Raw genomic sequence first — 22,339 nt, forward strand, 5'->3', positions numbered from 1 at the left:
ATCTTGACTCAAGCAAGCTGAAAAACCACAGTCAAAGCAATCACCAAATTTCTGCTCAGGGCATTAAAAATACTTCCAGCTGCCACGTCTTGAAGGTGAAGTAATGAGATGGGTCAGGCTGACCTGTGCTCGCACGGGGAACACGAGGTGACGGGAAGTGGGTGAAGCGAATGTTGCTTGAGTTTCTGCAAAAATGTCAGGTCTTTGCTGACAGGCTCCCACCCAGGGCAGGTTGTTTTTTCAGTGCACAGGAGGATCTGGGGAGAGGAGGCTGGGACCGGCGGAGGGGAGCCCACAGGGGAGAAATGCCCTCAGTGGCTTTCATGCCTTTCATGCCTGCAGCTCCCTGGGACCCAATTCAGGAATTTTCTAACAGACACTTTTCAAGAGCATGTGAGAGCCCGCTGAGCAAACCTCCCTTGCTCAAAGCCAGACACTTGGGTAACTCTTGCTCCCCTCCCCCAGTTTATTTCAGTTGCATAAGCGAACATACATGCAATATTTCCAGCGGGCCAGAGCGTTCCCCTTGCCTGCACAGCAGCTTGAAATGGGATATGATCTTTATTCCTTACCGAGGACATTAGAGTAATTCAAAAATACCTAGACCTGCAAAGTATTTAGGTATCTCACTCACACTGATCCAACGCCTCTCATGTAAAGAAGCCCCAGACCTTCAGAATAAAATAATAGCATTGTGAGTGCTATTCTTAATGGGAATGTAAGGTTAAAGATCTTCAGATCTTATCCAAAGTGTCCCATTAACTTTCCATCCTCATTTCCTTCAGGTGAAGGTTGATTTCGCTAAAATCCCGCTCTTCGTGCTTGGCAAAGCTCTTGGTTTGATCCACTGATTTCGTGCCCACATACACCTACCAATGGCAGCTGCTGTGGGGCCTTTCATTAACAGCTACGAAAAACAGAGGAGACGCAACCTTAAAGTCCCCAAGGTGTCACTTAGTCCTAGCATGTTGTGTGCAAAGCTTAGAGAGTTGTTTAAAAAGCCCTTCCTTCTTGGGGACTGAATATATTCACACTGGAAAAGTGAGAAAAGAAACATGTTTATACATTTATTATATACAATATTAAGGCACAAGTTTAAACAGCAAAGAATAAGAAATCTTTGGCTGACCAACAATATCAATATTTGCTGTGGGTGACACATAACGTTCTTCATCTTCCCCCTATGTACAAACGACCCTCCAGCTGTATAACACTGTACACCAACTTCTCTATACAACCAACGGCAATAAAAAAGGACAGTATTTTACAACTAGTTACCAATGTCACCTGGAATGGCTACAGCACAGTTTCCCAAAACACAAAACAGTTCAAACTGCTGGGAAAAACCAGCACAAATGGAGTTGCACTGCTCTGCTGAGAGGGGCTGATTTATGGCAGTGGTGCTCCATGCAAGTCCTGCTAGTGCTCAGGCTGGGGGGGAGACCCACTGGTCCTCCAGACCTTCCCTCCAGGAAAACTAACACCTCTTGAGTTCAACATAATTGAGCAGAATGAATCTTTGAGTTTATTTGAGCAGGGACTCCAAAAGCAAACAAGAGTTGCCTACACAGTAGTCTCTAACAAATGGTTTCCTCAAATGAACAGTTTCCCAGACCATTAATCTGGGGCAGCATCAATCGTAAACACACCTTGGGGTACCAGAACCTGGAGGGACTGTGGTCTCCACGAGGAGGAGGAGGAGGAGGAGGAGGAGGAGCGCTGTGCTCTAGCTGACTTGGAGAAGCTGAGCTGAACCACTACCAAACATAACTGAAAGCCACATCATGCACGCTGATTCAACACTGTTTCTGCTGGACGCCTAGCTGTCTGCCTGTACACAAATTATTAAATAGTTTCATCAAAAAAAATAAAATACAGCTGGTCATAAAATGCTTAGGGACTTCCAAGCACCTGGGTATCCTTATTTCTTGGAGAAAAATGATGAAATGAAATATTCACCATCATTTTACTTGTATTCCCTTGCTTTGTCTTCCTCCTGCCCCGCTCCAACCACAGACGCTTGAGGAAGGGCCACAGAGGTGGGTCAGCGCTGCTGCCGCACACAGGGCCAGCTTTTATGCAAACACTTACAACCTTTAAATTAACTTCAGAGAAAAATATAAAATTATTTTACAAGGCATATATTAAGCTGCGTAACATCTTCCAAGGGTTTTGCACATTTGATTTCACGATGCAAAGCTGCTAATACTCGAAACACAACAGTTCGCTTGCCCACACGACCTACCTACCACTACTTCGTTTAACAAGTGCAAAAATCAGAAAGAGAGTGACACCGACATATGTCTAATTCTATGTACACGCAAAAATAAGTGCATAGATTTAACACAGCAATTTTGTTTAAAAAAAAAGAAAAGCCAGGCAGTATTGAGCGCTGGGCTCTGGCCCCTGAAAGCTTTGAGATTGCAAGGACTTCAGTTTTCAGTGAAAGCAGAGTTTAAAGTGCCTGATGTTTTCACAATCAAGGACTCCAATTTGATACCTACAGGAAGGGGTGACCTTGAGTCAGCTCTGAGAACACGATTACTTCCAGCACCCATCATTTTCCACTCTAGGCAGCTTCACATAAAAGCCCATCACCCTTTTTCCCCAAAGCCAAGTTCTTCCTAATGTCATTACAGCACACCACAAGGTTCAGGAACCGCAAAGCCATTACAAAAATACCTCAAAGAGGAAAATTTCCCAATCAGCATGTGCAATGCACGAAGCAAATAGTATGCCATGATTAACACAGCTGGTGAGTTGGCTTTTTTACAGACAGTCACCACCTCTTACAGAAATCAGGGACTAAGCTGAAAATGAGAAATGTTCCATCCCGGGTAAAACAAGTTGAAAAGAAACTGCAGCTCAGCACAGAAAAGAGATGATGCTCACGCTTTTCTTTGTAGTTAAACCCTTCCCGGCCTGATCCTATAGCCCTTAATGCCCAGTCTCACGTCAGCTTGAATGGCAGGTTTGTATGCTCAAGGAAGGTTGGATTCAGCTGTAGGCATTCAAAATAAGGAAAAATCCTGTTCTGAGCCCAAACACACTGACTATTGCACCACTATGAACCAGTACACAGTTAGAGGCACCTTCTGATCTCACATGCAGACCCAGCTTAACTCCACTGGAAACGCCCCCACGCAACCCCCCTCTGAATGAGCTTCTGCACTGCACAGCCCTTTTGGGGACCTGCCAGGATCCTCCCTCCACTTTCCCTCCTGAAACCTTCCCACCCTTACAAAAGGAATTGCTTCAGCAGGGTCCTCCTCCCCGCCTCTACTTTCATCCTCTGTGGGAATTCCAGCCAACAACTGCTCCTACCAAAAAAAAGAAGTCTTGGTAAGCTCTGAGGTTGCAAGATGTGAATATTTGCATTGTAAATCCAGCTCCAAGAGCAACACTTGTCCAGCCAGGAAAGAGGCACCTGACCTGCCTGCCCAGGAAAACCACACCACACCACTTCAAACAAATACTTACAAGAACCTGCCGTGTACATCTACAGACCAATTGTTCACCGAAATTAAGCAGGGAATACTTTTGAGAAATGAATTGATACTGAGAAAGATGCGAGTTTCTCCTGCGTTACTCTGGAACTTCCTCTGGCCTCAAAAGAGATAGGCTTTTGCTGCCTGTCCCAGCTGCTGAAAGGCAGGAAAACAGAGCAGCACTGTGCACCCAGTCTGTAACTTTGCTACCTTCTCTTTGTACCAGAAAAAGCAGTTTTCTTTTCCCTCGATGATCCCCTTCTCACTCCACCTTCTGTTTTCAACACCCCTTTCTGCTCAGAAAATCCCAGACGTTCATTTCATCGCTCCTCTTCAGCGCTTTTGACTTCTTGCCTGGTCCAAAGTCTCAACATATCAGACTCAAGCTTCGTTTAGGGCACAAACTTTCTGTCTTTCTTCAAACTCTCAGGGTTAGTTTTTAAGGTTGGCACACCGAGGACCATCTTGGACCTGGCTGTATGCACATGAAACCCCAGAGAGGCCATCCTCTGCTCAGATGAGGACTTCCATCATGTCCGTATCTGGAAACTCAGGCTTGTGGAGCAAGCTGCTCACTCTGCCTTTGCTGTCGGGCAGCTTCCCGTGGCTGGAGTTCTCTGCAATGAGAAGAAGGTAAAGTTGGTCTTCGGCTCAAATTCAACAGGAAAGGGCAAGCGCAAAGATGGTATTTAAGAGATATAGACCAAAGAACCTCTTTTGCTGTGGCCCTAGAGAGAAACAGGCTTTTGTGAAAGGTCTACATCACTTTACCAAGTTACTACTTGTCATCTGATCCATGGTAGAAAAATGGTGTCTTTGCTAACCATGGTTTAAGTTGAAAAAATGAAAAGAGTCTTAGTACGTGAGCAGGTGTGAAGCGTTTTCAAGGTGTGAAACTCTGTAATTTTATCTTTGATAGAACGAATAATTGCATTACTCTGCCCGCCACAGTGGAGCTTTACAGAAGTTGTAGAGCATGAAGCTCTGAAAGCTAGACTGGGCAGCTTTGGAAAGTTCTCTCCCTATGATTTTAGTTTCCCTGAAGAAACCTCCCCACCACCTTACAAATTGTGAAGGGATCACCCCCCTCCATCAATGCTGGGGATCTGCTGACATCCCTGGGGATGCCAGCGTTTTGCCCTGACGTGGGGATCCGGCAGAGCTCACCCAGTTTCTCACTGGCCACTCGTGTCCCGGGAGGCCGTGGGGCCGGGCTGTGTGACGGGGTGGTACCCAACCGTCCGCGGCCGGGGAAGGAGGCGGCAGCGGGCCAGAAGAGCTCAGCGCTTTTGTCCGTCTGGGTGCTGCTGTCTTTGCTGCCCGTCTTCGCGTGGGAGGCCACCGGTGCCGGGATGGGCATGCAGGACAAGGAGGGCAGCGGAGGAGGCAGCGAGGGGCTCGATGGGTGGTCGTGGTGCTCTTTCCCCAAGAGCAGCCCTGAAAACACATGGAGGTCAGTCACATCGCAGCTCAAACGTAAGTGCTGTCGCCCTCATCCTACCCCAGGGCAACAAGGCGCTGGTCTGGATATATCTCCAGCCCCTTAGCTCATGTCTTCTCCTGACATCCACATGGTACTTCCAAACAAAAAGAGCCCTTTGAGAGCAGCTGCCTTCCCTTCTGCACACCCATCCCTGTAGTACCTACCCCTGGCATGGACTCACATGCCTCTGCAGCCCTTGTCCCTTGCGGCCCCACACCACAGTCCTGCACTCATTTACCCATTTAGCTGCTGCACCGCATCATGCACCCCTGTCCAAAGGGATGCTCACCCCCTTTGTTTAACTTTAACCAGGATTTTTTTCTAGCCCAAATTTGTTATTTACTCCCACAAAATTGCAAACATCTCCTGTGTCTGGGGTGATTTCCTCCGAATATGGTTTTCTATAATCAGTACAGAACAATTAAGATGATTAAAAGTATAATTAAGATACAATGTAAGGTTAAAAAATGACTAATTTGTGACCTCAGCACAAGGACAAATGTTCTTCCCATGGAAGTGCTCTGGAAACGAGCCGTCAGGACAAAGCGCACCGTGGCCGGGGCATTTTTGCTAAGCACAAGCAGAAGGATTAAGATAAAGCGATAGATGAGCCAAAGCTTAACCAAATCTGAGCCCACCTATGCTTCCCTTCCAGATCTTCTCTTCCTTCTTCTCCTCAGCTATCTGGTTGCTGGTGAGCGAGGTCTGGCGAGAATGTGCACCCGTAGCAGCAGCAATGGAAGGGACGGACCGAGCCGGTCGCAGGCTGGCGCTGTCGGCTTTTCCAGGGTCCTTCCGTGACCGTTGCTGAAGGACCTTGATCATGGCATCCTTCTCAATTATTTTTGCATGGAGATTCTTTATTCTGCCAAAATATGAATGCTCTGCTTATAGGAATGGAAGAAGAGTTTATATGGGTAGCTCTCCCCACCCTGGGGCAGCCAGATGAGTCCCTGGGTACCCTCCCTGCTGCTCTGTCCCCTCTGGTTTTGAGCAACTCGGACAAGGCAGCTCCCACCAGTTCCTCTGAGGATAACCACGCACCTCAAAACAGCAAGCATTTCTGGCTGTTAAACAAAAATTGGGAACTCTTTCTGCAAGGTTAACTGAAGTCATCTATTGCTGTGGCTTTACCAACCCAGCAGAAGCAATGAGGGCAGTATCCTGACCGAGCTGTGGATTGCTACCTTCACCCAGAATACCATCACCCAGGCAATTTACACCTCTGTAATACATCGGGGCCAAATCTGGAAACCCTCCCTCAGTAGGCTGTTAGCCCCACGATTTGGGTCTGCCGTCAGCTGGAGTAAAGACTTGCTGAAGCAAGCAGAAAGGTTCCCTTTGGTTTCTGTAACAGCCGGGCTGGGCTCTTGCTTCTCCGTCACCACTGCAGAAACAATCAGCACAGTACGCAGAGCTGAGCAAAGCTTGCTGCTTCTCTCAAACAGACCCCAAAGACTCTCAAATCACAAAAAAATAGGATTATTTGAGACTTTTCTTCAGGAATAATTAAAACAAAATCATACCAAAATACTACAAAACCACATATAAAAAAAATAACTGTACATGTACAATATGTCATCAGCCAGATGACTATAGCTTGACTATGATGTACAACTATCACTGATCATGACTATGATGATCATGACACTGATTATGATCATGACTATATTATTTTCTTCACAGTGAGGGTGACAGAGCACTGGAACAGGCTGCCCAGGGAGGTTGTGGAGTCCCCTTCTTTGGAGATTTTCAAGACCTGCCTGGATGCAGTCCTGAGTAACATGCTCTAACATGCTCTGGGCAATCCTGCTTCAGCAGGGGAGTTGGACTAGATGATCTTTATGGTCCCTTCCAACTCTAAAAATTCAGTGAAATTCAGTGAAAAATTCAGTGAAATATACAGTCCAATGCAGCTGCATTCTGTGAAGCAGTGAAAGCTAAAATGATGCATCTGGAAAACTTACACGTACAAGGCAGAGAGCTAGTAACTTCATGTTGGCGTTAGTTTTCATAATCAGGTGTCTAATTTGCAATGAAAACACAAGATCCTAATCTATCTTTAATGAAGCCAATGGCAAAGCTCCATTACTTCACTGGATGCAGGATTAGCTTGCAGCTGTCAGGGCAAAACAAAAACCAAACCCAGTAAAAAAAATCATTGCTATCTTCCAAAAGCAACAAATACACCTTTTTACAAAAGTGTCTGCAGACTGGTGATTTTGTGGGGAAGCCAATATTGAAGAAAGAGATTTTATATAGTTTTTCAGTAAAAACCTGGAGGAAGACATAAACTTTCTCAAGGGATTCTTACTGATCAAAAGGCCACTTTTACTTTTCACCAGGAAAAAAGTCTGGATTAAAAATACTGATCAGGTCTAACGCTTTTCAAACTCATGGCCACATATCCACCTGTGTGCTGAAAACAGAGAAGTATCTGCAACAACGAACGTTACTCTTGTTGACTGCCTGTGCCCAAAAAAGTTTATTTTATATCTTCTACTACTTGTAAACGCATCTTTTTTGGTGGTGCTCGTGGTGCTAAACTTTGCAGGTTTGTTCCTAAACACCAGTGTGACCATCACACAACTTGGATGTGGGAAACTTAGTGCGTCTAGAAAGCAATAAGCAGGGAAGGAGCGAAGAGCGAGGCAAAGGCAAGCCCTCGTGTGGCTCATTATGTAGGAGTGGGATTACAACTTCAGCTTTTACGACCAGATGCTCTTTTTTTCCAGAGGGGGATTTTCACTGAGATTAAACAAGCATTCAGCTTTCTCGCATGCCAACCTACTTTTAATAATGGAACAGCTTCTGTTTTGTAAGAAGGTAGTTTTTGGCACAGAGAAGGTTTAACAGGAAGGTAGGGAGGCAGTTATCTAATACCAACTCTGTAATCCCTGTTTTACTGCTGAAGAGCAAAACTAAGTCAAAGCGAAGCTAAGCCCATCCTTTCCAGGCATGCGTGAAGGAACAGAAGGTCATTCTGGTTGATTTGAACCCAGCCCAAACCCCACGACAAGCAGGTACGGCACGACGATCCCTTACGTGTACTCCATGTCCTGGCAGCGCCGGTTGGCTTGCACGATCTCCTCCTCCTCCTGCCAGCCCCGCACCTCCAGCGCGCTCTCGCTGTAGCTGCCGTTGCGTGAGTGGCTCGGGGCTGAGGTGTCCCTGGCAAAGTGGTTTGACATGGGTGAGTCAGGCTCCTGAGACCGCAAGGGTGGCTTTGGCAAGTGAGACTGGCACTTGCAAAGAAAACCCCAAACCCACGTTTGCAGAGCAAGTTAGCGACGGTTGCCTATCAAGTGGATGGCTATCTGACATTGGGTCATGCTGCGGGCTACTCTTGGCTTGGGTTTAGTCATTAACACCATTAATTAACTGGGGTGATGGAACAGAGAGCACACTGTAATCGCGGGTGACCCCCATGGGGCTAACAACCCTCCTGAAGGACAAGGTCAGACATTAGAGGGACTCACTCACTGGGAAAATGGTCCCAAGTCAACAAGACTGCATCTCAGACAAAATTGTACACTTTGGAAGGTGAAAAATAGCACCTGAATTGCTGCCTAGACTGGAGAGCAAAAGAAAAGGGCCATCCTGAGTCATGCACTTAACCACATTTCAAAAGGAAATCTCATTTCATGACGTTTTCAGGGGATTTGACTTCTAAGAAACTGGGGCAAGAAGTTAATTATCCTGTCCTCCTCATTGCTGGAAAGCCTCACTGCAGTGCCTTCTGTGCTTTTGGGCACCACTCTGACACAGACAAACTGGAGACAGTCCAGAAAAATGCAAAGGGAATGGGAAGGGGGTTATACTGGGACATGTGAGGAATGGCTGCAGAAAGTAAGTTAGTTCAGGCCAGGGAAGATACGACAGGGGCTATCTATCTTCCAGTATTTACAAGGCTGTTACAATGCTGACAGTGACCTGTTGTTCATCATGTACACCTGGGAAGGACAAGAACCAGTTGAGGTAATATCCAGTTCAAGACAACCTTTTAATTTGAAGCTTAATGAAGTGGTGAAACAGGGGACTTACTTAGGCCACAAATTTTTCCCCGTAACAGTTTTTAAAACTAGGTTAAGACGCATGTGGGATGGATGCAGCCATATACCAACAGTCCCTGCCTGCGCCATCTGCGCGGTGGGGAGGAGCTGCCTTACCTACACTGTGCAATTTGGCAGCCCAAGACTTTGCAGTTAAGGCCATTGCTTGAGTCCGGTGCCTGGATTTGATAAACTTTTGGATCTGGTCAGAAGGGTAAATCCTGTCTTAACTGACTATTGTACCTCACTGGCACGACACCACAGAGAGGTGTCTTAATCCTGGTGGCATGACTCAGCAAGGGAAGGCAAACAAAATTCAGCCTTAAGAAAATATCCACTCCTTATGATGCCCCTGTGCTTTCCACAGTGAAGAGAGGTGCCCGCTTGCAGCAAGGCCATCTTACCTCTCTGTTGCAGCCGTGGCCGCAGCATTCATGGCAAAGTGCCTGATCGTACTCTCCTCCAGGTACTTCTGCTCCCACTTGGTCATGTCAGCTTCCAGGGCCAGGATCCTCTCCTCCTTCTCCCGCACCAGCTCCATCAGGGCCGGGGCGTTGTGCTCCGGGAGGCTGCTCGTCTGGTAGCTGCCCTGCCTCTGCAGGTGGAAACAGCCACAGATATTCACCCTCTGACAAGCCAGGGAGCTGCTGACCCTTTTTTCCCCACTTCTCTGGAGCACACAAAGACATCCCCATGTCTTTTTACAGGGGTGGGTGGAACCCCCAGGCTAAACCCCTTACACAGCAGGAGGACAGACAGGTTGACCATGTGTGCAACCCCAGCACACGCTTCTCTGGACCATGCTAAGAGAAGCAGGGATCCAGCTTTTTCCTGGGTATGCAGGGATTTTATGGGATACCCCAAACCAAGGGAAAAGATAGGAAAAAAAGCTGGTAGGGAAAAGAAGCAATGAAGCTTTAAAAGATATTCTTCTTGCTGGAACTTCATCACACAGCTGGGCAGTGCTCAGTATGAACAGGCAGTTATTACCAGAGGCTTTATATATAAAAGCAGGAAAAAAAGCGACATGTAACCAGCTACATATAACCTATTTGAAACAGCAGCTCGGAAAACACCCTGAACACCTGTCTCTTTTGGCACATTAGTTCTCATGTGCCCTCAGAAGACGCTTTCTGTCGTGCAGCAGGTAACTTTCTGACTAGAGGGGCCGAAGATCCCCAGGCACTGAGGGGTGGCTCCTGTGAGATGCTGACAAGCAGCAACGGGTGCGTAGCCCTTTGTATCTACACTGTGAGGAAAGCACTTCCCAGGCAGGACTTATTCTACCCAGTTGCAGGCACTTAATTAAAGAACTTAAAGCAGCATGGGTAGCTGCCCCAAGCTCCCTTCACTGCTGGTGGAGAGCGGAGGTGGATGGAGATCCAGCCCTTGGCTCAGGGGAGGTTGGGTGGGATGAGCCCACGCTGGGGAGGGAGGTACAAAGCTCTAGGAGAAGTCGGTAAAAGTAAATGATTTTTTTCGAATAAAAAATGCAAGAGATTTGTTACACTCCATGGTGCACAGGATTGTGTTAAAGGGGAAATCATGTCTCGGGAGCAGTGGCTTCTCATACGTGCTACACCAGCGTTCCCTGGCACAGTACCAGCACACCGGAGCGAGGGCTGCAGCAACCATTTCCATTTTCCAAACCACATTTCCTCTTTCTAGACACTTATCTCCTGCTTAGGAGAAACTAGAGATACCAGGAGAGAGCTGCAGCCTTTGCTTTTAGTGCGGCAATGACATTTGGAAGCTGCTTTCTGGAAATGCAATATGGAGTAGCCCTTAGGAGCAACGGCTGAAACTCCGCTCCTGCAAAAATCAGCATTGACATTTCTAATATTGTCACACCCATGGCAGAAAGGTAATATTTTGGAAGCATGGTCCTGGTCTGTAAATAGCATCTTGGGACATCGCAGGTACCTGTCGTCTTCTCAGTCAAAACCCTTGTCAGGCCTGCACGTTCAGCCTGCAATGCTAAGTCAAAGGGAGGTTTTTTTGTCCTAGTTCATACATCAGCAATAATGAAGATCTGCCAATTTGGACTTGGGTACCAACAAGCCAGGGACAGAAGAGATTCTGGCTCGCTGTCTCCTTCTGCTGACTCCAGTAAAAAGGAGAAAAAAGCTTTTTTTTTCCTCTGTGATGAGAAAACATTTCAGTAGAGATACCTGATAACTCAGAGAAGACAGCTCTGAAGTAAAAAGTTGGGGTATTTTGAAGCAATATGATTCATTGTAGGGTTGCAGCTCATAAAACAAAAAGTATAAATAATAATAGTAAAAAATACCCCAAAGTCTCCCCTCAAAGCTGACAGGTGAGACATCAAGTCAGAGTATCTTTCTTCTTAAAACTTGTTAGAGGGAACTGGTGCAGGCATTTGAGAAGTATGGCAAACCAAAATGCAGTTGCTGATTACAGTGCCAAAAAAAAAAAGTAAAATTAAAAATGAAGCAATCTGTAAGTTCCAGAGGAATTTCCTGCTAAAAAGAGATGTAGCCTGAACTCCCTAGACAAGGACTTTGTTGACAGTCCATCCCATTTACTTAACATATTGATTTGTCCCTATATTCTAGCCCAGAGAAGAAAACTTTTTCTAGTTCTAGAATTCACTTGAATTTTAATTGTGTTTCTCAAATATTCTTTCATTTACACCAGTATTAGCATGCCATACCCCATGTAATTTCTTTTTTACATTGAAGGAGAATAGGCTAAGGGAAAATTGAGATCTACTGAAAGAAGACAGAAACAGCAAGTCCATGGGTGGACAGGGCAAAAAAGAATTAATGCACTTATACAGCAGCAAGAAAGAGCCAAGACAGATGGGAAGGGACTCCAGGGAGCAGCAGTGACAGTGATGCTGTCAGAGGGGTGCTGGAGAACCTGCCCTGCTGGCGAGAAGGGGATGCTCTCGGGTCCGGCCACCTCATGACTCTGTAAACTGCCAACACTGCCTGTAGAGCCGTTTCCCAATTACATCCTACCAGCAGGATCAGCCCGTCTGCTTCTGGGAGCACAAGCTCTGTGTAACAGCTGCTTTGGTCTCCACTAATGGCTCATAAATAAGGAAGGGTTATTGTAGCAGAGGCGTGCGTTGATGGAGATATGAGCAAGCCCTTCAAGAGTAACAAGAGCATCATGCCTCGCTTATGTTGCTGGTTTTTTCCCCAAGCGGTGGTTTCATACACTTAGTACATCTGCTCGTTCTCCTCTGGAGGCAATGCCCATGTATTTGGCACTCAGTGCCAGCTGTAGCCTGGAAATCCTACCTGCAACCTCCTCCTGCTTTTTTTTCCCTTTTCACAGATGACTGGACTTTGAGACTTGGGGATGGAGGAGGAACAACAAAGGAAACACTGTGCATAAAATAGAGGCATAACACTATCCCTTTAAGGATACACGGCTACCAAAAACCAAGGAGACGTACACAGAAATGCAAAACCTACACTTCTATGCCCATTCTGGACTGGACTGATATTTATATAATTTATTGTCTGAAGATGACACCATTTGTCTCCAGATCTGTCACAGATAGAGGTTTCTGTGAAACAAGTACATCAGCTTTGGCCAGAACAAATGTGGTCCAAGCCCTTGCTTCCACCTAATCCAACATTATCCATGCTGCTTTTTCAATGAAAGATCAGCCAAAGCCTGTGGGCTAAATCTCATGCCCGTGTGTACCGCACTGTTCCTCTCCTCCTTTGGTGTGGAGTTGATCTTGCACAATCTGTGATTGCTGGAGATGTCCTCCCTGGCAGGTTGGGGGGGACACATAGGGGCAGAGTCCTGCCTATCCTTGGGCAGGGGAGCCAGGACCTCCCAGCCCCACAGCAGGCAGGGCTCGGCTGTGTCCAGCAGCCCCACCGTGGAGCTCCCCCATCCCCTGCTGAAAATCCGGAGTTAGAATCATAGAGTGCTTTGGGTTGGAAGGGACCTTCAAAGATCATCTAAGTCCAACCCCCTGTCATGGGCAGGGACATCTTCCACTAGATCAGGTGGCTCAAAGCCCCGTCCAACCTGACCTTGAACACTACCAATGACGGGGCATCCACAACCCCATCGAAGGGAAAGGCTTAGGTGGAAAGCCCAATGACCTGAACCTAAAAGTAAGATTGCACCAGGCAGGACTGCAAGCAACTGTCCCTCTTCAAAAGCAACACCGAAGGCCCCATGCTGGGGTCCCGCACAGACCACCCCATCCTCACCTGCTGCATCCGCAGCGAGTCCAGCTCCCGCTCCAGGCGCGTGCGCAGCCGCCGCTCCATCTGCTCCCTCTTCTCGCAGGCCGCCTGCAGCTGGGTCAGTGCCTGCTGCAGCTTCTCCACCTTCTCCACGTAGGCCTGCTTCCTACGCAGCTGCGGGGGACAGGGGGTCAGCAGTGGCAGGGGACAGCATACACCCACCCAGGGCTGCCCGCATCCCCACACACTTGCAAGTGTGTGCTGGGCACAAACATGGCTTTGGACATTTGCTCTGCAGCGTTTCTCCAGGGGAAGGATGGTGCCCCTTTGATGGGCAGGGAAAGGGCACAGCAGGCATCGTTAGGGCAGCTCTACCCCTTTTGGAGGGAATGCTGTCCAGATCTTCCACCCATTGGGGATCGACTAGCCATGAAACCTGCTGCCTATTTCTAAGCAAGAGCCATCATGTTGGTGGATACTCTTTGGGCAAATACACAGAGAGACCTCACCTAAGAGGAATCCTGGTGGGTTTTATCAACTGGTGACACTCAGCACATTGTCTGCACCCAGAGTCTCTTTTTTTCAGCCCTTTCACATCTGCTCCATGCAGGTGGAGCAAGTGGAGTGCCAGCAGATGGAAGCACTCCACCTGCTCTGTCCTGCTCACAGACTTGGCCATGCTGATGTATGGATGCGCTGGCAGCTGAAGCCGGGCCCTCCTTATGTATATAATGCAATTATTGAAGGGCTAAGCATGACAGGATTTTGCAATACAGGGTTTTACAGCCCAAGATTGCTCGAGCAGCATACCCCAAAAGGAATTTGCAAGTGGACTGCAGATGTTCAGGGTGCTTAGCGGCTACCCCCACTTCTTCTGACCTCCTACCACGCCACCGGGCACTCAGTGACACCACAGGGTATCGTGATGACAGCAGCTGGCACACTTGAGAGCCCTCAGGGAGAGGAGGCTGCAGAGGCCGGACACGCTGGGCATCAGCTGTGCCCGCTGCTGGGATGGGCAGCAAAGCCTGTGTTGGAACCTGACTCCCAGCCAAAATCTGTTACTGAGAAGGGGAGAGTTCACTCACAGAAGCCAAGCTCACCTGGGTCTCTATTAGCAGCCCTTGGCCACGGGGAGCGTGGATGCTGACCCAAAATCTCTCCACAGGGCTGTGGCAGTGGGGTCTGCCTGCTCAGTCCCAACCTCAGGAAACCCAGTCCCCCTCCTCTCCCCCAACATTTTGTCGTGAATTTTCTCTTCACAAGCATGAATAAATTTACCTTTCTAAAGATACCCGCCTTGTAGTAGAGAAAGCAACGCTGCACACAAACTGAAGCTGCAAACCACAAAAGACCTTGATGACCAAAAGACCCCAAAACACTCTCGACTTAACTCCCTGACTCAGAAAGGGAAGGTGAATCAGTTTGAATGCCGAGACTTTGCCAAGCCTCGGTCCGACACCATCCGCAGCCTGGGGGTTAATGGGGGAATGCTCAAGGTCATTGCCATGATCACAAAGATCCTCTTTAGGACTTCTAGTCTCCCTCATTTATTTGTACACTTGTTTGAGACCTGAAGTTTTTCAGAAGTAAAACAGGAGGCAGAAAAACACATTAACCCCAGTTGACACTGGACAACCAGATAAATAAGAGAGGCTGGAGAGGTGCTGTGAGCTGGCAAGGCCAGGGCCAAAACCTAATCCTAGTTCCTACCTCTTTTTCAAGTACTTAAATCATTGTTGAAATTAACTGCAATGTGGGTTATGATATAGGAGCTACAGCCACAAAATATCTGTGTCTAAATATCTAGGGGATGTAGTGAGAAGTTTGCTGCCTTGTTCCTCGGCATGTGGAGCAAATAAATATCAGTCCTCCCAGCTCTGTGAGGCTCTCCTTCACAGAGAGTCCTCTGCGTAGCCCAGGACTCCCACACTGCTAAGAAGCTTTTTTTTTAATTGTGTGATGTTAGATTCATCCAGGTCTCCTCCCACTGATTACAATGATAATAAAATCACTTTTTCTTGAAATTCTTCTTCTGCCACCCTAAATCCACCCATGTCACAGGTGAAGTGAAATACAGGCTTGTTCACAGCAAAAGCAAAGCTTGGCTTAAACAAACCTCCCCAGCCAGAGCTGACAACTGGCAGCGTGACCTCCCTAGCCCTGCTGCAATCCAGGCTAATGCTTATGGCTCCCGGGGCTTTCCATGAAAATTAATGAGATTATAATCCCTGCTAGTCTCTGGCAGCAGCACGAAGATTGCATTCCTCGGGAGCTCACGACTTTCCAAGACAGACACAGCAGTGGCTTCTTGCTGAATGTGCTATTTTGGCAGCAGGAAGGTGCCTGTGCCACCTCCCAGCCACACCAGTGTGGACTGGAGAGGGGAAGGGGGCTCCCCCGGGGTCCCTCCTCAGCAGCAGATCTCATCCACCCCGCCACATCCTGCCAGATGCTGGAGGGTTCATCTGCATCACAGAAGCCAGTATGTGGCTTTGCAGCAGTCCTCTAAGCCCTGGGGTTCACACGCTCGTGCATGAGTGCATGTGGGTGAGGCAATGCACATGCGTCCACCACCTTAGAAATCAATTTGTTGGAGATATTCAACAAGACAGTTCCCACATTCATAGGGAGTTTCTGGAGCCAATTCTGACTCTTCTATCCTGCTTGTCGATTCAGAAGCAAAAAATTCACCCACACATTTAAAAAACGAAGTACAAAATGTTGCCATTTAAATTAATGGACTTGTCAGTGCAGTAAGCATCCATAAGAGAGGGGGACTGCAATCAGAAATACATGGTACTAAGCTCCACTACCTCACAGACACACAGACTCAAATCAAAAAAAGCTGGATGGCACCTGGAGAGGTACCAGACAATCCTCCTGCTGCAAGGTAGGATCAACACTACCTAAAAACTGGTGCATGTCTGCATAATCTGTTTATAAAACCCTCCAGGGGCAGGGACTCCACAACCTCCTCCTGCAAACTACTTCACGGCTTATTTTCCTTTACTGCCAGAAAACTTTTACCCTAATGCCTAATCTGGCTTTCTCTTATGCAATTTAAGCAAATTACTTCTTGTTCTGTTTCCAAACTGTGATCTACTAGAGCAAGAAGCATTTAATGAAACAATTCACATATTCACAAGATCAGCAAACTTGCCTGAACACTGCCCTTGTCCCAGGGATTAGGAAAATAAAGACAAAGAAGAGCTAAGGCTAAAAGAGGATGATCCAAGCAAATAAATCTGAGTAAAGGCGAGTGGCTCTTAGAAAAACATCTGCACTAGGAACGTAACTCCTATTTGAGCTGCAGAATATCTATTCTATAGAAATAAATTTTGAGTTAAAGACTGTAAGAGATGGAGAATCCACTATCACCCTAAGTGGGTTGTTTCAGTGTTAATTACTCTAACTCTTTATTTCTAGCCCGAGCTGCTCAGCTTTAAACTAAACACTGCATCTCATTATTTCTTCTTATGTTAAAGAGCAACATTTAATCTGGCTGAGAGCAATCCCTTCTTCATGTTCATGTGCATGGACAGGAGCTCAGCCACCTCTTCACTTTGATTGTTCACAGCAAAGAACAGCTTCTGGGCCCCAAATAAATTCTACAGCTGTTTTCTGAAGCCTCTCCAAGTATTCAGTCTTCTATCCAATGCGACCAGACACACGATTCCAGCAGCAGTCTCCTAAATGACATCTAGTGATAATACCACCTACATATTTTTGAATTAAATCCTTCTCCTAGCAGGCGCTCAGGATAATGTAGATTTACACAATATGCTATCTTATGTTAATTCAACTTAGTAGCTACTGCTTATTTCTCAAGCCTTGATTTAAAAAGCTTTTAAACTTAATTACATCCTGGTGGCAGAAGAAATCTGTGTGAATTTACAAACCAGAGCATGAGGTAGAGCTCTGTTAATAGTAATTTTCATTTGAATGATTTTTTTTCCTTCAATATATTCCAAATTAGAGTAAAAATCCCTGGTTTAAGATGAAGGTTCAAAACTTCAACAATATCTGCTGCATATGTGTCAAATTGAGCTCCAGAAACACTGGAGACTGTTAAAAAGGTGCTCTGAATGTGATGAAGGTGATGAAACAGGCCAAAAGCAAGGGAAAGGGAGCACAGAAGCTTGGGCACACAATCCACAGATTAACCGTACTTCACCCGAGCTGCAAGACACTGCCTCACGCAATTAAAACACAGCAGCTGGGATAAGATTTTTCAACTCCCCCTGGAATCAAACAAGCAGTTAAACACTACCAGGTCAACGTGGGTTTGTTCAGGCTGAGGGCTCTGACAGACAAACTCTGGCAAATCACCTTCATATGTTGTCACTCCTGAGATCTACCATGCCCTATGCAAGAGGTTACCACCTCCATAGCATCTATTATGCCCTGGTCAAGAAGTTACCACCTCCATAATATCTAATATGAACATACCTGAACCTGAACATACATAAGTCTATGGGACCCGACAAGATGCATCCCAGAGTCCTGAGGGAACTGGCTGATGTAGCTGCCAAGCCACTCTCCACGATTTTTGAAAAGTCATGGCAGTTAGGTGAAGTCCCTGGTGACTGGAAAAAGGGAAACATTGCACCCATGTTCAAAAAGGGTAGAAAGGAGGACCCTGGGAACTACTGACCTGCCAGCCTCACCTCTGTGCCTGGGAAGATCATGGAACAGATCATCCTAGAAGGCTATGCTAAGGCACATGGAGGACAGGGAGGTGATTCAAGACATCCAGCATGGCTTCACCAAAGGCAAGTCCTGCCTGACCAACCTCCTGGCCTTCTATGATGGAGTGACTACATCAGTGGTCAAGTGAAGAACTACGGATGTCATCTATCTGGACTTCTGCAAGGTCCTTGACATAATCCCTCACAAGATCCTTCTCTCTAAATTGGAGAGATATGGATTTGATGGGTGGACTGTTCGGTGGATGAGAAATTGGTTGAATGGTCACATCCACAGGGTAGTGGTCAATGGCTTAATGTCCAGATGGAGATCAATGACAAGTAGTGTCCCTCAGGGGTCTGTAGTGGGACAAGTACTGTTCAGTATCTTCATCAATGACATGGACAGGGGGATCAAGTGCAACCTCAGCAAGTTTGCTGGACACCAAGCTGAGTAGTGCGGTTGACACACCTGAGGGACAGGATGCCATCCAGAGGGACCTGGACAAGCTTGAGAAATGGGCCCATGTGAACCTCATGAGGTTCAACAAGGCCAAGTGCACATGGGTTGGGGCAACTCCCAGTATCAATACAGGCTGGAGGATGAAGGGATTGAGAGCAGCCCTGCCCAGAAGGACTTGGAGGTATTGGTGGACGAAAAGCTGGTCAGGAGCCAGCAATGTGTGCTGACAGCCCAGAAGGCCAACCATGTCCTGGGCTGCATCAAAAGAAGCATGGCCAGCAGGTCAAGGGAGGTGATTCTGCCCCTCTACTCCCCTGTGTTGAGACGCCATCTGGAGTACTGTGTCCAGCTCTGGGGTGCCCAGCACAGGAAAGACATGGACCTGTTGGAGCAGGTCCAGAGAAGGGCCACAAAAATGATTAGAGGGCTGGAGCACCTCTCCTATGAGGACAGAATGAGAGAGTTGAGGTTGTTCAGCCTGGAGAAGAGAAGGCTCTGGGGAGACCTTACTGCGGCCTTAAAGGGGGCCTACAGGAAAGATGGGGACAAACTTTTTAGCAGGGCCTGTTGGGATAAGACAAGGGGTAATGGTTTTAAACCATATGAGGGTAGATTTACACTAGATTTAAGGAAGAATTTTTTTATGCTGAGGGTGGTGAAACACTGGAACAGTTTCCCCAGAGAGGTGGTAGATGCCCCATCCGTAGAAACATTCAATGTCAGGTTGGACAGGGCTCAGAGCAACTTGATCTAGTTGAAGATATCCCCACTCATTGCAGGGGAGGTTGGACTAGATGACCTTTAAAGGTCCCTTCCAACCCAGACCATTCTATGATTCTACCATATGCTGGGCAGGTTGTTACCACCTTCATAACACCTACCACGCTGTAGGCAAGAGGTTACCATCTCCATAACATCTATGATGCCCCAGGCAGAAGGTTGGCAGATCTCTAGAGGTGAACATTTGCCCTCTCCTAAGCACCACCAGTCCATAATCCAGGATCCTAACTCCGATCCCCGGCAGAAGCATATTTCTGTTGGATGCCTAGATGAGGAACTAGCAACTGCAAAGCTCTAAGAGACAGAGCCCTGAGGCTACAAACGTATTTACTACAACCCAGCAGGCACAGGGTAGGTCCTCACACCACCTGCCTGGAACTCTGCCTTTATGTTTCTTCTGCTTTCACCAGCTTGTATTCAGCAAGCCAACGTTACTTGCCAATATCACACTGACAGTCTGTGGAGCAGCCGGGAGCTAAACGTATTTCTTCCCACCCCCTGTGTGATGCCAGAACTGCAGTAGCAGGTGTTGCCACCTAAAAAAGGTTCCTTTATTCAGCCACTTTGTAATGAAATGCAAATAGAATACCTCTGGTTACCTTTAAGGCAAACAGTATCAAGTGAATTATGTACAGATTAAAGGCACGCTAGCTCCTGCAGCTACCCCAAAGGGACTGCCCCAAATACACTGGGACGGTGAGCAGGCTTTAGACTAACTAACAAAGGAGCAGTTAAACTTAATATGATCCTCTTCTTGCAGCTAAGTGAATCCACCAGAGGCAATGGAGTTTTTAAAATATTCTTAAATAGGAAGTTAGAATGGTTTAATGGTCAGGAACAAAACAGCAATGCCTTCAGCACTTACATATAGTACTTTAACTCTTCCAGACACTTAAGTAACCATTAGTTAGCCTAACAGGGGGTCTGCCATGCTGGATACCCTGCAAAAAACATTCAAATATCACTGAGGTCAACTCACCCTTCATCTTTCCAAGACAATAAACTGCACTTAAGTTACTTGCAGGTATTTGAAAAATGATTCTATGACAAGATCTTTCCTGCCCATCTCAAAACCACCTTGCATCCATGCACCCAGCAGGCTCCTGTGGATTTTCCCCCGAGGCCAGCCCTGGGGAGGGTGCAAGTGGGAAATGCAGCACCAAAGGGAAACAGATCTGCCCAAACTCTGCCTCTGCAAGAGCACGAACCTTTACCCAAACCTGCAAGGTGAGCATCCTTCCCCTCATCAATGGTCTGCCTGCTCAGATAGTGAAGATTACGTTTATTTTATTCCACATAAAACATCCTGCCTCCTTGCTGGTCACAGGGCTAGAGATTTTAGGGCCAATAAGGCTTGTTTTGACAGTCTTGCCTGATCTGCCAGAGTGCACAGACTTTCAGTTAAGTTATTAAATCCATTCCTTTTGACTGAAGGTCTTAAGGAACAAAAAAAATTGAGATTCAGAGACCTCCAATAATGGAGAACTGACACCACTCTTAGTTATAGTTAAAATTGAGCATTATTTCCACTTTGAATTTGTATAACTCCAGCTTCCAGCTACTAGATGTTGTTCTGTACTTGTCATGTCAGTTTGAAGAGCCCTCTATTCCCGGGATTTCTCTTCCCATCGGAATACCTGTTTTCACTGTCAGGCTTATGGGAGCATTGCTTAAAGACCTCTTGGGGGTTTTGCACAGATAGCACCTCTTGGGTCTCATGGTATGACAGGCTTTTTCCAGCTCTCAAATAAAACCTGTGGTTCTTTGTAGCTCTAAATCCTGGAAGGTCTGCCTCCAGCCAGATCAGTCAGTTCTTCTAAGACCACTGTTCAGATGTGAAGTTAGCAAGCCCTGCACTGCTGTGCTGCTGTGCACATCTCAAAAGCCTCCTGCATTCTTTGGGAAGAAATGGGATGTACCAACACCACATGTTTGTATCGCAGTCCCAAGTCAGTGAGTAGTCAGCTTTTCATTTGATGTTTCTGTTAAGTCCTACCATGACCAAAGCCACCTGTTAGTTGAGTTTGGTGTTGCTCCTGGTGACGTGTTAAATGCTCTGAAAACATCTATGGTTGTGGTCTCCTTTGCTTGTTTGTTTGGCTCAGTATTGTATAACTACGTATTTCCTCTATAAGAGGGCCAGTGCAAGGGGAGCAGGAAGACGTGCAACACTGTAGCTAGAAGAGATTCAGGATTTGGATGGAGAAAGCCCTAACCATGAGCCACCGCTAGCCTCAGAGCAGAGAAATGTTGTCCATGCCTCACCTCCTCTTCCAGTTTGATGACCTTGGCTTGTGCATTGTTTAAGGCCTGGTCAAGAATTTCGATGTGCCTCCGCTGGTCCTCATTGGCAGAGCGCACAGCCGCCAGCTCCATCTCCAACTTCTCCTTCTCCTTCAAGTGCTCTTTGTCTGGAAGAAAGACAAGAACAAGAGCCGCTCCAGGAGGACAGCTCACAGGCCCTGGGCCATGCCCAGAGGTAAGGTGCAACATCCCTAGAAAAGCAAAAATTATGTGAAGCAGCAGTGAGTTGGGCCATTACAACACAGTGCTGACACACAGTGGGCAAGGAGTTTCTACTGCCAAGGCTCAGCTCCTCAATGCCCAGCCTTACGTGAGTACCAGAAGCAGAAACAAGTGGCAGCCTGGGCTGCATCTGCACCAGCAGAGCTTGTGGACCTGAGCACTGCCTCACAATTGTCCATTCTGCTGAACTACTAGCACGTTCCCTAGCAAAATTTTGGCTTGCACCAGCAACTTGTTCCCCACACAACACCCAGGCTCTGCTTGAGGACAGCCTACGTCAAAGACTGTTTATAGCACGGATGCTATAGAGGATCTAAGGGACAAGAAACCTCAGCCATATGGATGCTGGCTGTGCCATGCCCAGTCCATTTTATTTGCAAGGACGGAGATCATGAGATACAGAACATGTGAAGAAGCCAAATAATAAACACAAATCCCTGCTGGACATCTTGGAAACAGAAAGAGGGGAAAGCAGTAGTGAAGAATAAGACAGGAGGCATCTGAAAAGGCTTTCTCTGGCCATACAGAGAAAGGGGGCCTGTGGGAGGCATTCCAACCCTGTAGAGCCCCTGTGAGACTTTCCAGTCCTCCTCTGAGGGTCCAGTGATCGGTGCTTCTCCCTTATTAAGCACCTTAAGGCACCAGGAGTGAAACTAAAACATGTAGATAACCTCTGTG

General features: G+C 47.1%; 1 protein-coding gene across 1 annotated transcript in view; it reads right to left on the minus strand.

Annotated features, from left to right (window-relative positions):
• Positions 1–1,049: 1,049 nt before the first annotated feature.
• AMOTL1 (angiomotin like 1) overlaps positions 1,050–22,339 on the minus strand; it is a 73,502-nt gene continuing 52,212 nt past the window's right edge. Inside the window, exons 8-14 of the mRNA XM_074144398.1 lie at positions 21,401–21,546; positions 13,229–13,378; positions 9,428–9,618; positions 8,017–8,142; positions 5,610–5,836; positions 4,656–4,925; positions 1,050–4,105 (exon numbers count right to left, since the gene is read on the minus strand). Coding sequence (XP_074000499.1) covers positions 4,002–4,105; positions 4,656–4,925; positions 5,610–5,836; positions 8,017–8,142; positions 9,428–9,618; positions 13,229–13,378; positions 21,401–21,546 — 1,214 coding nt within the window. The 3' untranslated portion in view covers positions 1,050–4,001. The remainder of the gene's footprint in view (positions 4,106–4,655; positions 4,926–5,609; positions 5,837–8,016; positions 8,143–9,427; positions 9,619–13,228; positions 13,379–21,400; positions 21,547–22,339) is intronic.

This window comes from Numenius arquata, chromosome 1, assembly GCF_964106895.1.
Source record: "Numenius arquata chromosome 1, bNumArq3.hap1.1, whole genome shotgun sequence".
Classification (NCBI taxonomy): Eukaryota; Metazoa; Chordata; class Aves; order Charadriiformes; family Scolopacidae; genus Numenius; species Numenius arquata.